The 15,320-nt window shown below is 38.0% G+C and overlaps 1 protein-coding gene and 1 long non-coding RNA gene across 5 annotated transcripts in view; one reads left to right on the top strand and one right to left on the bottom strand.

The window, feature by feature from the left end:
- The window catches only part of LOC108696629 (histone-lysine N-methyltransferase PRDM16), a 439,218-nt gene extending 434,452 nt beyond the window's left edge, over positions 1–4,766 (bottom strand). For all 3 annotated transcript variants that reach the window (XM_018226160.2, XM_041569449.1, XM_041569450.1), the window contains exon 1: positions 4,665–4,766. In XM_018226160.2, the coding sequence (XP_018081649.2) occupies positions 4,665–4,701 (37 nt within the window). In that variant the 5' untranslated portion in view covers positions 4,702–4,766. The remainder of the gene's footprint in view (positions 1–4,664) is intronic.
- A 2-nt stretch (positions 4,767–4,768) lies between these two features.
- LOC121395598 lies at positions 4,769–6,424 on the top strand. Of its 2 annotated transcripts, none has more exons than XR_005962580.1 (3): positions 4,769–4,854; positions 4,938–5,045; positions 5,373–5,610. It is a non-coding gene; the product is annotated as an uncharacterized LOC121395598 (long non-coding RNA). The 2 variants fall into 2 exon arrangements; XR_005962581.1 differs by lacking the exon at positions 4,769–4,854 and adding an exon at positions 5,755–6,424 and having other exon boundaries at positions 4,954–5,045; positions 5,373–5,494.
- The last annotated feature ends 8,896 nt before the right edge of the window (positions 6,425–15,320 follow it).

A 15,320-nucleotide genomic window follows, 5' to 3' on the forward strand; every position in this document is an offset into this window, starting at 1 on the left:
CCCCTTATTAAGTCCAACAACTAACTGTTTAAAATCTCATTGGATATACAGCAGACATGCTTTGCCTCTTATATAGCTGGGATTTTAAAACTCTGTGATTAGGTTTGTGCTGAGATAACAAGGAAGCTTTTATTTTTATTTGGATCCAGTTATTTTCAATTATGGCTTAACAACACCAGGGGGAATTTTTTTTTTTTTTTCTTTAAAAAAAAAACAGTTTTATTATAAAATGTAATAAAGCAGCGACTGCTCGCTGCTACACAAACGCCTGTCACTCACATATTAGAGGACACATACATGTATATTTAGCACTGACTTGTCTAAATCTCTCTTCAGACTGCACAGAAAGACAAAGAAAAGCTTTCCATTCATCTCTAATACCTAATATCCCTTCCTGGCTGTATATTTCCTCTGTATTATTATATCAATTGTTCTGTTTGGGTCCAAAAACACATGCTCTAGATTTCAACTGCAAGAAAACTAGTTGCTTCTGGAATAAATAGGCATTTATGTTAATGCAATTAATTGTGTGTTAAGGGTAAAAAAAAAAAAAATCTGTTTTGAATAGACAGATTATATTTTACAATTGCTGTAGTATGATGCATTTTATTCTGCCATCAGGCAAAACACATAAATGGGAACGAGCAAAAGCACATAAATACAAACAGAAGGAGCACTATATTTTTGTAATCTGCCTGCTCTGTGACCCCATGGCTAGGAGAGTGTATTAACTTGCTTGTACTTGAGTAATGAAAGTGCACAGAGATTGAAGGGCGAGATTAGAGTAAGGAAATAGGCTCAGATGGACACACAAAGGGGACAGGGCATGTGCCAAAAGTAAAGGACAAGGGGGGGGAGCCAGATCCCTAAACAAAATAAAGCAATGCAAACAGCCTGCAACAGACTTGAAACTGGAGCTACTGTATATAATATGGATATAATATTGATTTAAAGAATAGAAATATATAGAAATATACAGACTTAGGCAAAATCAGCTATTTATAATGTATATGAATGTACTGGTGAATTGAAATTGATACAATATTTACAAAATTCACCAAATTTATACATACATATATATATTTATATATATGTATGGTAAGAATCTGCTGGCCACTGAATGTAATATGAGAGTATCCTTTGCATGACACAGTAACCTCAGTATGTCATTTTGTTATGGCCCTAATGGAAAGCAAATGTCTATATAGTTTTCATTTCATTTACTCCCCTGTATTTTTATTTTTCTATTTTTTTAAATCTGAAACTATTACTTATTTATGCTGGACTTTGAAGGGAAGACAGAGACTGTCCTCTTGTCACTGGATCTCAGATACATTTTATATATATGTGTGTGTGTGCATTTTTAATATCATTTAATAATGAGGTTTGTTTCTTTTAAAGATAAATGTGTGATTTGTGTAGGTGACCTACAGCATTCAAGTAAAATCCCTGAGCTACACAAACACACACAGCACAACAGGACGTTCCATCTGAGCCAGCGATCTTGTATGCACTCAGCCGAGTCGCTGCTGCTAAATCGCTGCGTCCCTGACACCAGGGAAACCATCAGCAATGGAACCTGCAGAGCAGTTGCACCTGGGGGAGCTCACTGATCCGGGGGAGTCTTTTTCCTTTAGAGGGGCTTACAAGGTGTAAGAGAAACAGTAGAGTCGGGAAAGGGGATCTACATATTGTATTAAAAATATATAATATATATTTGCTTGTGTGTTGGTATCAGCCTCATACATGTCTGTGTATTTACCTATATAAATATTTACACGCACACATATTCATGAACAGGTTTCTGCAGCAAGGTTTCATATGAACTCTCCTGGGATACAAAAACCTTGGCTGTAGGCTACTGTTTTGAACTGTGATCCCTAAAATCCTTCTCTGAAACCCCATAAACCGTTGGCCTCGCATTGTATGAAACACCTGATTTGAATCAGCGCTCCCTCTCCCAAATAAACATTTGCGTCTTTATAATGGGGCTTCCAGGGGGCTCTCTGTTCCTGCTCCACTCTCCGGGGCTCCCACTCACAAAATCCACGGATTCCCTCCTGAAAGGTTTTAGCTGAATAAATAGAATATATGGAGAAATGGACAGATCGTTTTTTGTCAGGTGTCAGACCTTTTGTAAATAGAATAATATCTTGTTTTACTGTACAGAGCTCAGTTTTGGAACTTATTTCCATTCCTCCCAGTTTGAAATTGCAGCATGACTGTGCTATAGATCATTGTAATACATCATTGGCAATTACATTTCATATTGGAGGACTGTATTTTATATATATATATATATATATATATATATATATATATATATATATATATATATATATATATATATATATATATATATATATAATTTTTTTTAAATTTATTTAGTTATCAAAACTAAATTATGTACTGACATTTGTGTGTGTGTGTGTACATATAAATATATATATATATAATGTAAATTTAAAATATGTATTGAACCACCTTATACCACCTTAGGCCTCTACAGTGTGAGAGCTACTGACCCTCCTCTAAAACCAGAGGTAAAGAAGTCGCTGTGTGTGTTGCAATTAGCGCAATCGCACAGCCCCATGTGCACAGCAGTTTTATTTGAATTTCTGCACTGAAATATATCTCATCCGAGTGCGATTTTTGTCAGTAGAATTATCACTAGCCATTCGCAAGCTTTATAAACAGGCCGGCTTTAATAAAAAAATAAAGTATTTACAAATCGATAGAGAACAAATTAGAAGGAGCGACAGATTGGAGTCCAGGCGTGGGCCTGCTCAGCACACGGGGAAGTGAAAATGCTGGGAGCGTGCGACGTCTATGTACCTGCGACAAAATTCCAAATTCCAATGAGTAGGTGTAATGCGAATGACAAACCTCTCAATAAATACGATCGCTTTATTGATGTGCATTCGCGGTGTGTATGTGTGTGTGAGGTGTGTGGGAAAGAGAGACAGAGGTGTGCATGTGAGACAAATGTGTACATGAGTTTACAGAATGTTTGTGTGCGACAGAGAGGTGTGTGTGTGTTATCTATAGAGAGAGAGAGACAGTTGTGTGTATATGTGAGAGAGAGAAAGAGAGAGAGAGAGAGAGAGAGAGAGGTGTATGTACAAGAGAGAGACAGTTGTGTATATATGTGAAACAGAGAGAGAGAGAGAGAGAGAGAGAGAGAGAGAGAGAGAGAGAGAGAGGTGTATGTACAAGAGAGTGAGACAGTTGTGTGTATATGTGAAACAGAGAGAGAGAGAGAGGGGTGTGTATATGAGTGAGAGAGACAGGTGTGTGTATATGTGAGATACAGCGAGAGAGAGAGAGAGAGAGAGAGAGAGAGAGAGAGGTGTATAAGAGAGTGAGACAGTTGTGTGTATATGTGAGACACGGAGAGAGAGAGGGGGGTGTATATGAGTGAGAGAGACAGTTGTGTGTATGTGTGAGACAGAGAGAGAGAGAGAGAGAGAGAGAGAGAGAGAGAGAGAGAGGGGTGTATATGAGAGTGAGACAGTTGTGTATATATGTGAGACAGAGAGAGAGAGAGAGAGAGAGAGAGAGAGAGAGAGAGAGAGAGAGAAAGAGGGGTGTGTATATGAGTGAGAGAGACAGGGGTGTATGAAATACAGATTGTGAATGTTGTGTGTGTAACCAAGCCATGACCCTATGGAATGTGAATGGCCTCTCCAATAGAACAGTAGAACTGTTAGCTGTACACAGACAGGTGGGCTCCCCCCAGTCCACCATTAGACAGCAGAGAAGTGCTACAAGTGCGAAACAAACTGCCAGCACACTTCCAGGCGGCAGTTAGTTTGCCCACAGCCCCAGTGAAACAGAAAGTAAAATGCCTGACCCGGGAATAGCGCTGCACTGAATCTCAACTCGCCAAACAAGCAAATACCGGCACCCAGTCTCTGCCCTCATTTCTCAAAACAGCGTCATCCAAATCTCCAGGCGCAAACAACTTTAGCGATCGCAATAGAGGGATAAAGATAAAAAAACTTTCAAGTACAGAGACACGGCATAATCGGGAAGGAATGTTTCTGTGCCCCCTCCACCCAAACACACACACACACACATCCCCCAGGTGGCAGGTTTTAGGGGCGCAGCAGAAAAAGCAAAGGGATCCACATTGCGCTGGGAGCAGCTCTCCGGCCGCTTTCTATTCAGCTCAGCGTCTGCCTGACTCTCTGCATTGAGTGTATGTGGGGCCGCTCTCCTTATGTCGTGGGCAGTCCTCTAGCGCCCACTATTTTGAACGCCAGGAATATAATTTCACAAGACTTGGAACGGCTCAATAAAAAAAAAAAAAAAAGTTGCTATCCCTTTCGTCAACTTTTAGTTAACTTTCGTTTTTACATTTATTTGCCATTTTCGAGGGTCTCGGCTTTTGCTGAGAGGAGAAGCCACAAGCTGCGGCGTTAGTTAGTGAGAGGGAAAGAGACTGAGCGCTACACAAATGCGCACACAGGGCTGAGAGCTGCTAACAGGGAAGGAGGCTGGACATCAGGCAAATCATCTCTTTAGAAAGCAGAAAAGGAAGGGGGAAAAGGTGCTGCTTTCCTGCGAGTGCTTATCTCTTAGCGATCGGCCGCCGGCTGCGCAACATCTTGGGGGATCCTGCGGGCAACTTTGCGTATAGGTGAAGAAAGAAAAGGACCTACTTTTCGCCAGTTTTCTCGCCCTCGCCTTGGATCTCATCTTGTCGGCTTGTGGATTCCTCTCTCCTCCTTGAGCCCAGAAGCAAGCTACACACTATCTTCATCTCCTAAGCATTGTCAGTTCGGACACCTTCGCACATGCGCACAGAGCATTCAATCTGACACCCTCACCAGGGCCAAGAAACTTTCCAATGTATTCATCATCATCAGTTTTTTTTGTCCTGTCCTCTTCTTCAGATCACTTATCTTCCCCCCCTCCTCTTTTTCTCTCCTCAGCTCCATCTCTGCATTTTCCTGCACTGCCCCTTTAAGAAAAATCAGACCGCTCTCATTCTAACCCAGAGCTCAGTGGCCCTGCAGCAGGAACCAGGTATAGAATAAAAGGTGATTATTGATTTCTCCCATTGCTTATGGGTGGGACGCTCTGCTTATCGATCTATTGATTTTGCTTAAAGCATGCAGACTGCTTACTATACTTATATATGTGTATTTATTTATTGATGTATTTATATATAGATAGTTTTATATATTTATATTTTTATATTTAGATATATATATATTTATATTTAGATAAATTTATAGATATATTTAGATCTATTATATATATATATATATATATATATATATATATATATATATATATATATATATATATATATATATATATATATATATATATATATATAATTACATTTTATCATTTGTTCTCAGCTTCCACCTCTGATGTTTTTGTCCTGGACCAATGCTATTTATTTACTTCATCATCACCCTCCTCAATCTTCAATTTAACCACTTCACTGCCGGTCAGAAATGCCTGGGCACTGTGGCAAACGGTAAAGTATGGCGTTTTCTCGCCTGTTTTGGGTTTGTTGCTAAAATGATGACTGTGCCCAATGTTATTACAGTCTATCAGTTCTGGGACTTTGTGGCTGTCACCTTAACTGGAACAAATAGAAAACAAGTCCCTGTAAACAGAGCAACATGCATTATATCAGTCCTGCCATTGCTTCAGTAGGAATATTCACCAGTCCATAAAACCACTCTTCTTTTTTTCCTAATTTTTTATTGATCCTTTGCTTTTCCTTTGACTCAGTCTGCTTGAAATATGTCCCTCTCCCTTGTATGAGAATGTATAAGAATGCCTGCTCCCCGGCTGAATAATGACATATTGACTCTTTAAAGGTCTTGGCTTGCAGATGTGGGTAAGTCACATTTTTCTTTTGCATTTATTAGAGCTAAAGCTAATCACTCCTAAATATTACAATAGGCACCTTTTTGTTTTCCATCTGTCCACAAAACTGATATTCACTCCTCATTGATCACAGGAAAGAGAAGTTCAGTTAGGGGAATAGTTAGGGCTGCTTGATTGATGGGCAGTCTGTTTTCTGGGAGAAAGAAGTGTTTCTATTCAAGTGTCCAGGTCACCTAGTAATGGCGACAGGTTAAGGTAGACTTTAATTGGCTTCCACTTTAGGAAGAGAGGGCTGGCCATAGTTGTCAGGATTTTACTAACATTGCAATAACTAAATATTTATCTAAAGGGGAACTATCACAAAATGAAAATTTTATATCAGCTTCATCATACTGAAATAAGAAACGTTGTATATGCAATTAATTAAATATTCTGCATCATTTCTAAAATAATCAAGTTTATGTTCACTATCCCTCTCGGTTTCTCTACATTGTCTTCATACAGATCCAATATATCTTATAGGAGGGCTTCCTTTTCTAGCAGATATATTAGAGCTCACTCAAATAACTGATTCCAGTACAAACTAAATCTAACAAAATAACAAAATATCTGCATGTAGAGAGACATGATGCCTGGTGATTTTAATAGAGTGAGCTCTAATACATCCTCTCCCTTATAAGATATATTGGATCTAACTGTCAATGAATATCTGACACCCAACTGCTGCATGAAGACAGAATGAAGAGAAACAGATGCTGAGAGAGGAATAGTGAAGATAAACTTGATTATTTCAGAAACGATTCAGAATATTTAATTGTATGTAGAAAGTATCTTTTTTTCAGTATGATGAAGCTTATATTAAATTTCCATTTTTGCGATAGTTCGCCTTTAAACGATTTTTGCAGGTAATAATTATTTCTGCAGGCCTAGTGTATGAAATGTCATAATGGAAAGATAGATAGAGAGAGAGAGGGAGAGAGAGAGAGAGAGAGAGAGAGAGAGAGAGAGAGAGAGGTATTTGGCATGCGACGCATTTAATAATTTTTCCTAAAATATCTTTAAAAACACACATACTAAAATTTATAGAAAATTACATGTCCTTTACTTTCCGCCATTTAGATTTAAATTAATTTAATGTGCAATGAGAAATATTTTTTCATTTACTGTTGCCAATAATAGGTTTATCAAAACAATTCTAGGGTCACAAATGCTTTTAATATAATTTAAAAAAAAGAAACAAAAAAGAAAAATTGTCATTCTGCTTATGCCCCCAGGCGCTGTGCAGGAATACATTGGACTGGATACATTTTATCATCATACAATGTTAAATTGTCTTAGTTGCAAATCGTCGACTCTATTCTATTTTGCACAGAGGCACCAAAAAGTGCCCAAACAGCCAATTTCTGCGTGGCCTAATACATTCTACATTGCCCAATGTGCATAAAGGCGAGTTAAATTGATTCGCTGCGAATAAAAAGCGATGGGGCTGCCATGTGATTCAGTGGCTGCTGTGGGAAGTAGTTATTGTAACCTTTAGGCCCTCTCTAACACCCATATTAATTAATAATGAATTCGAATTTGTATTCTCTCTCCCAGGGGATGTAATAGTTAAACAGGCAGAAATTAATCGAGTCCCTGTATGTGTGGGCTGGGAGAGCTGGGAACATCTATGTTATATGGGGGGTTTAAATCAATGCAGTTGAGGGTGAGCAAGTGGTTGTATTGTTTTTAGAATTAGAACATGTAATGGAAAGGAGAGTAAATATTGCTCAAAGAAGAACGAGGAAAAAAGGAAAAAAACAAAGGGCAAGTCATGGATGCATGAGAGAGAGACAGAGAGAAAAGAGGTGTTAGAGGTACCATTAACCCTATGCACACCGTTGCCTTCATAAAGAATGCCACTGAGCAGCAGTAGCAATAGGTTGCAGGCATAAAATATATTCTTAAATATAGTTTTGTACAATTCTTGCTGTAGTGATTTGCTGGGGCTGCTACACTGGCTCACACTGAACCCCACAGGGAACAAGCATGGAGCTGTAGGACAGGTAGCCAAGTATTCCAATGGATGATCCCACTAGCTGCTTACAGACAGGAACATTTCTGTATTTAATTTTGCACTGGAGTTTGCTCTTGAGGTTTAAATAGGGCATTTTCCAAGACAGGTTGTCCAGCAGCTTTATGATCACATTTGTAAATTATATATATATATATATATATATAGCAAGTGTCATTGGGAGTTTGGGGATTTCAGTGCGATTTTGGAGAGAATAAAGAAAAGTGCGAGACGAATAGTATCTATGTAAATGTAAGAACTCTGTCATTCTAAATACATTTGGCATCTGTGTATGGAGAGGTAGAAACGGTTGGGCCAGTCCTGGTGATGATGAAATTCCTTCTGTTCCCATTCAGTTCTGTACCCCTCCAAGGAATGCACCAAATCCATGTGCTAACGCTGTTTGCATTGCTTTATAGGGATCTGCGCCTGGACGCGTACAGAGAGGCGCAGCCGGCGATTGTTTGCGATATTGGGAAAGATGATCCCTCTCTTGGGGATGTTTTTCAAATTCATGTTTGGGGATTGACACAGAGTAGCTGTAAGTACAGCAGTGTAATGGGCCCCTGAATATCCCAACCGCAATGACCCCGACCCTAAATAAGCCATTATTGTAAAACCATCAGTTTGTAAACGAAAACACCGTCTGGCCTCCCACGTGCGATATTTATTCTTCAAACTAGGATTATTCATTGTAAAGACAGGATCAGTTTTGGTATTTATTTAGAGCCGCTTTTATTGTTCAAGGTCTTAACAATTAGGAATAATATATATATATTATTATGTTTAAATATTAATTCCATTTGGGTATCTGTTTACTATTTATTGCATAACACGTGCACAGTATTAATATATATATGTAATATAAGAAATATTAAACACGTGATGCACATGCGACTGAATTACACACTGGCCTCCTGTGCTGAAAATTAAATGCGATCTGTATGTAAATTGAGTTCCATTAAAAAAAATATTCAAAGCCATCGAATGCAAATCACGTTTCATTTTCTTTCTTTCATTTTTTTTTTTTACGTGTTTGCAAATTGTCGAATGCTCTGTAAGATCTGCCCAGCGCTAAACTGGGAATACTGGGGAGGACTCTATTTAATAATGCCATGAAATATGTTTATTTGACTATAATGAAGGTACAGTATAATCATATGTCTTCTGCATAATTGTACCTATATACAAACATTGAATACATACATTCCTTTGTCATATATCTGTATTCATGTGAGAGAGAGAGATATACATTGCCATGATCTATAAATACATCTATTGGTTATTCATCTGTTTTTTTTCCTGTCTCTCTCTCTCTGTATGGGACATTTCTGAAGAAAAATCTGTTTAAATCCAATATTTGCAATAGAATAAAATCACATTCTTATGGGAATGGTTAATGACTGATATAGTGACAATTAATTAACCTCTTTAGATTTCTTATGGGGGTCAGCCTACTGCCTATTGTATTTATTTGGGCAGGAAGTGTGTTCCTAGAATATTATACTAATAACATTCTATTTGTGATCACAGGATTAATAATTAACTCGATATCTCAAACTGCAGCAATATCTGGGCTGAGCCTGTGTATCAGCATTTCTGGCCAGCTCAAGCACAAATGGACTGGATGGAATTGTTCTGAAATAAAACTTGCCTTTAGAAATGTTGAGGAGCCCATTGGCATCATGTTTGTGGGTGAATAGCCAGGGAGCATCCACTTTCCCTTTATGATTTTTGGGTTTATTGATACCATGATAAATGATTTGCAAATGATCTAAAAACTTTCTTCCTCCCCACCTTATCCATATCCCCCTCTCAAATGCTAATTAAGCAGTCAAGTCGGTTGTATAATTATTAGCCATTAATTGAGTTCAGGACCTTTTATAGCTGTGGGAAATGAGAACTCTGACCACTAATCCCAATAAGGGTTTGTGGATACAGCCAAGAGCTATGGAAAGTCAGCCAGGGATGGTTGGACCCAACCCTCATCTAATCCCCTGGAGAGCACAATAGAGACATTAACGAAACAGTTCATTAGGTGAAAATTATACAAACTTGGGTTTTTTAAAGACCAGTGAACGTGCCCTAATCGGAATCCCATTGCCAGTGGCCAGGAGGCTACAGAAGTATAGTTGCATGGGGCAATGGAAATTAACTGCCATTTACTGTACTGAGTGTAGGCTGGGGGGGGGGAGAAGTCCATAAGGTAGGAGTTCTAGGGAATTAACCCCACGATCACCAGGTGTTTCTTTAAATAACTGACCCCCTCCTCCAGAAGAGAAAAAAAACTACACTTTGTACATTTAAAGCGATGGTTACCTTAAAATTAACTTTTAGTATGTTATAGAATGGCCAGTTCTAAGCAACTTTTCAATTGGTCTTTTTTGTGCTGTTTTTGAATTATTTGCCTTCACCGACCCCATCTAATAAAAACAAAAAAATAAAAAAAAATGCTCGCTAAGGCTACAAATCTGTTGTTATTGCTACTTTTTATTACTCATCTTTCTAACCAGGCCCTCTGCTATTTATATTCCAGTCTCTTATTCAAATCAATGCACGGTTGCTAGGTTAATTTGGACCCTAGCAACCACACTGCTAAAATTGCAAACAGTTGAATAAAAAAAAAAAAAAACTCAATAACCACAAATAATAACCAATGAAAATCAATTGCAAATGGTCTCAGGATATTACTCTCTAGTCTACATCATACTAGAAGTCAAAGGTCAATAAAACCTTCAACATCAACACCCTAGGGCAAATGCTGTATTTATATAAAAATAAATCTATATCTAAAATGTATCCCCCAAAATACACCTTTTCTTAAATTCACCCAAATGTATTGTAAACGTATATGGGTGTGTGGATAGAAAAAATGCACAGACAGACAGACACATAATATCAATACATTTCCTTTTTCAACATTATTTATATAAATGAAATATTTATTTATTGTTGTGTATATTTGTTTATTTTTTTGTGTATATTTGTTTGAAATGCATCAGCGCCGGGTGCAACAATTACAGAAATATTTCGTTTTTTTTTTTTTTTTTGTTTTTTTTTAAATGAAATTTAAACAGAACAAGTTTGCGCAAGTTAATGCTTTTTTTATTAACACGAGGTGGGGGGAAAAAAAACGGATTAAGCACTTAAAGGAATACGAAGAGAATATACAACAAAGCCCGTGGTGTTTATTAATCAAATAGTTTTTGTTAACAATTACAAAATTGTTTGGAGCTCTGCCAAAATGTATGATTTCAATTAAAGGGATTTGCGAGACATGGGTGGGGGGAGTATTGGGAGCTTTTGTTGGCTTTTTTTTTTCTTGTTTCAGGTGAAAAGATGAAGAATTGGGAATCGCTGGGGCTGCTTTTAGTTTCTCCCTATGTCTATTGATTTTCGTTTAGAAGAAGGAGCTGCTATAGAATCATTCAGAGGATGGAGTTGGCTCACACGCTAAATAGCGCACAGTTGGTTGCTGGCCAGGCAGCTCCATCCCAAAACCCCAACCGCTTATGTATTTAAGCTTCAGTTTTTTATGTACCATGCTAAAAGGTGGAACCGAATCTGGAATTCGAATTTGCCTTGAATATCCAACTGCTTTTCAAAGCAAAAGTTTGCCCAAGAAAAACTTTCGTTTAGCCTCCACCGAAACTTCCGTCGTTTCCTCCTCTCAATTAATGTTCTGTTGCCTAATTATTATGTCGCAGCCGCCGTCTTTCGATTTTGGCGGAATTGATCTGGTGTTTCAGCTGAAGCAGATTTAGCCCGGGGCACAATTTGTGTTGATTGTAAAACCTTTATAATATTCTACTATCCAGGTACAACAACTTGTTCTGTGATATATGGAGAAATAGATATTCAAAGAGCCCTTTCTGCGTGAAATGGTTGCTGAGCTGCAGTCCCCTGCAGGAGACCACTGAGGCAAGTTAAGTTAAAAGAGAAAAGGGGGAACTAATGGGTTTTCTTAATTATTCCCTAAGCCCTAATATTTTAAATCAAATTCGATCACGGTGGAAGTTACACGCTCCCCAACCACTTACTGAAATTTTACTTCAAATTCCAATTTCCCAGCTCCTTCCCTTATCAATTGAGATCCCTGGAGTGAACCAACCCTCCCTCCTTCTACATCTTTCCTTCTAGCTTCAAGCCTTCTAGCTTTAATCCATCTATCAGTTCGCCCATTATCTATCATTTACCCATTCAGTGGTGTAAATAGATGCTACTGGGCCCCACAGTAAATTCATTTTAGGGCCCCCAACATATCCAGAGGTTGTCATGCTTTACCAATATATGTTGAAATTGCTCTTTATTTGGACCTCATGGGGCCCCCACTACCTCCTGGTCCTCCATACAGCTGGGTCTGATTCCTCTGTAATTACTTCCCTGTATCCATTATCTGTCTGTCATCTATCTATCTCTCTATCTCTCTATCTCTCTATCTATCTATCTATCTATCTATCTATTATCTATCTATCTATCTATCTATCTATCTATCTATTATCTATCTATCTATCTATCTATCTATCTATCTATCTATCCTATTTGCTTTAGCCATCATACATTGTCATCTATATAACTATCCATATGTGGACAATCTCTCTCTCTCTCTCTCTCTCTCTCTCTCTCTCTCTCTCTCTCTCTCTCTCTCCCTCCCTCCCTCCCTCCCTCTCTCTCTTATTATCAATATATATCCCTCCATTTTCACTTTTCAATACTCCTCTGTATACATTTGACCCTCTCTCCCATCCTTCCCTTTCTTTCTTTCTTTCTTTCTTTCTTTCTTTCTTTCTTTCTTTCTTTCTTTCTTTCTTTCTTTCTTTCTTTCTTTCTTTCTTTCCTATCCCCCATCTTGCCAAAACCTCCCATCCTTCCCCTTTATCTTTCTTCTTTCTTTCTTTCTTTCTTCTTTCTTTCTTTCTTTCTTTCTTTCTTTCTTTCTTTCTTTCTTTCTTTCTTTCTTTCTTTCTTTCTTTCTTTCTTCTTTCCTATCCCCCATCTTGCCAAAAACCGCCCATCCTTCCCCTCTTTCTTTCTTTCTTTCTTTCTTTCTTTCTTTCTTTCTTTCTTTCTTTCTTTCTTTCTTTCTTTCTTTCTTTCTTTCTTTCTTTCTTTCTTCCTTTCTTACCAACCCCCCCCCCCCCATCTTGACAAAACTGATTGCAATATTGATATTGTCTCAGCCTGAAGCCTCCCCACAGAACATATTGATGTGCCTCCAGGCCACACGCTCGCTACACGCCGGGTACACGCGTCTCCTGCAGACGTCGGCTTCTCTCGCAGACATTCATTCGCCCTAGGAAGACACCTTATTATGATATTAGGGAGGTTTCTGTATTCAATTAGAGAGCAGCATTGGCTCTTTCCCAGCCTGCAGACAGTTTGAATAGCTACTAACAGGTACTCAAAGCATCACGAACACATTTTATTCATTTAGGACACAACAGTTTTTTTCTTCTTTCAGACTTAAGGTCAGCGAAGGGAACAATTTAGGGGGAAAAATGATGGGGTGTTATGTGACTTTGCCATGATCTTTAATTTACCAGTGGGCTGGTGCAGCCGGAGTGATGGAGCGAGGGGGCTGATCATTAAACAAGTAACTCAGATGTGCTATAAATATTGTCATGGGCTCAGGGGCCTCTGCCTTCCACTCTGCGCTCCAACTGGGTCCGCTCAGCCAGCAACCAACTGGTTAACGTATATATACAGCAAAGGGGTGGGGGGGTGAGCAATTTTTGTTAACACCAATAAAATGTGATCTGAGACTTCTATCAGGTCACAAAAGGTATTTCATTCAAGAACTTGCTGTAATAAATTCCATCCTTTATAAATCAACAATATAAGCACCTTTTCTGCTGTAATATAATGAACTTCATGAGTCGTGATGGAGGAGTTCGGTGATTTATATGGAATAATTATGCGCTGACTTCATGCTCACACGCTGCATTGCAGACAGTCCATCCCGGCATCTTTTGTCGGTGCAACTCCACATGTCGCAACGGGGAGCCCCCCAGTGTAACTTTCTGGGATCACACTCTGGCATTTATACCAATATACATTCCACAAACTCATTACAAACCACCCCCAACACATATATGTACGATTATGGATCTTTATATTCTGTGCGACAAAATATCTATTTGCTTGCAGGCTGGAACCTACAGAAAAGAAAAATCAGAGACATTGCAATGTCAATTCTGCCAAGCTAAAAGGTAAGTAGCTGCAGCTGATGCTTATTGTAACCCACTTCTTATTATTCATAAATATTAATAAAGCGCCAACATATTGTGATTTCTTTGTCTTCCTTTGCGACAAACTCACACCAAATGCAGCATTTGTGATACAAACATATACACATCATCATTATCAGCAGCAGCAGCAAAAAGTATTTATTTATGTAGCGCTGGAGCTTTACAACAAATGAGCAAACAAGGGTAACAGAAGGAAATGATGAAAAGGCAATGTTCAAAAGAGCTTACATTCTATTTGTATGTATAAAAAGAAAACGGTGGTTAGTTGCACATAGGACCCCAGTTCACTGTGTCGGCCAAGTGGGGCAGAACATCTGATTCCCAGATCGGTTGCTCCAATCTCCTTTTAGCGATTTGGCTGCGCCTATCATATAACAAGCGCTTTACTGTCGCCAGACTAGCTGCTTGTGATATCCCACAAGTGTACCCAGTGTATAGCAGAGAGAGGCACACAAGGGGTTAGTTTACAATCAGATAAAGCAGCTGGATTTTTGAGAGTATCCAGGCTATTTCATGGGGAGACAGCCATAAAAAAAAAAAATCCCCCCCACCCCAGCAGAGAAAAGACCATCGTGGGCAAAGACCTAGTCAGACTGATGCAGCATCGATTGGCACAAAGCTGTGTGTTTCAGCTCGGCCGCCTATAATAAAACTGATCAATTCAAATAGTAAGAGATCTGCAGCGCTGGCACGTCATAATCGATAATATAATAATAATAATAATAATAATAATAATAATAATAATAATAATAATAATAATAATAATAATAATAATAATAATAACAATAACAATTATAATAAAAACAATAATAATAATGACAATACTACTAATAATAATAACAATACTGCTAATAATAACAATACTGATAATAATAATAATAATAATAATAATAATAATAATAATAATAATAATAATAATAATAATAATAATAATAATAATAATAATAATTAATAATAATAATAAATCCAATACTGCAAGGGCTTTGTTTTCTTCATGTGTCATTTTCATTGAACAACATTATTTATTTTTTATTTGACTCTGTTTCCATCATTTCTGTTTTGTTTTCTGCCCCACCAGGAAAGAACAGGTGCAGATAGTAGAATTCTGTTGTTGAAAAGAATGAAAATATCTGGTGTTCGGCCACAGATTTCTGTGACAAAAGTTT

Source organism: Xenopus laevis, chromosome 7L (assembly GCF_017654675.1).
Source record: "Xenopus laevis strain J_2021 chromosome 7L, Xenopus_laevis_v10.1, whole genome shotgun sequence".
Taxonomy (NCBI): domain Eukaryota; kingdom Metazoa; phylum Chordata; class Amphibia; order Anura; family Pipidae; genus Xenopus; species Xenopus laevis.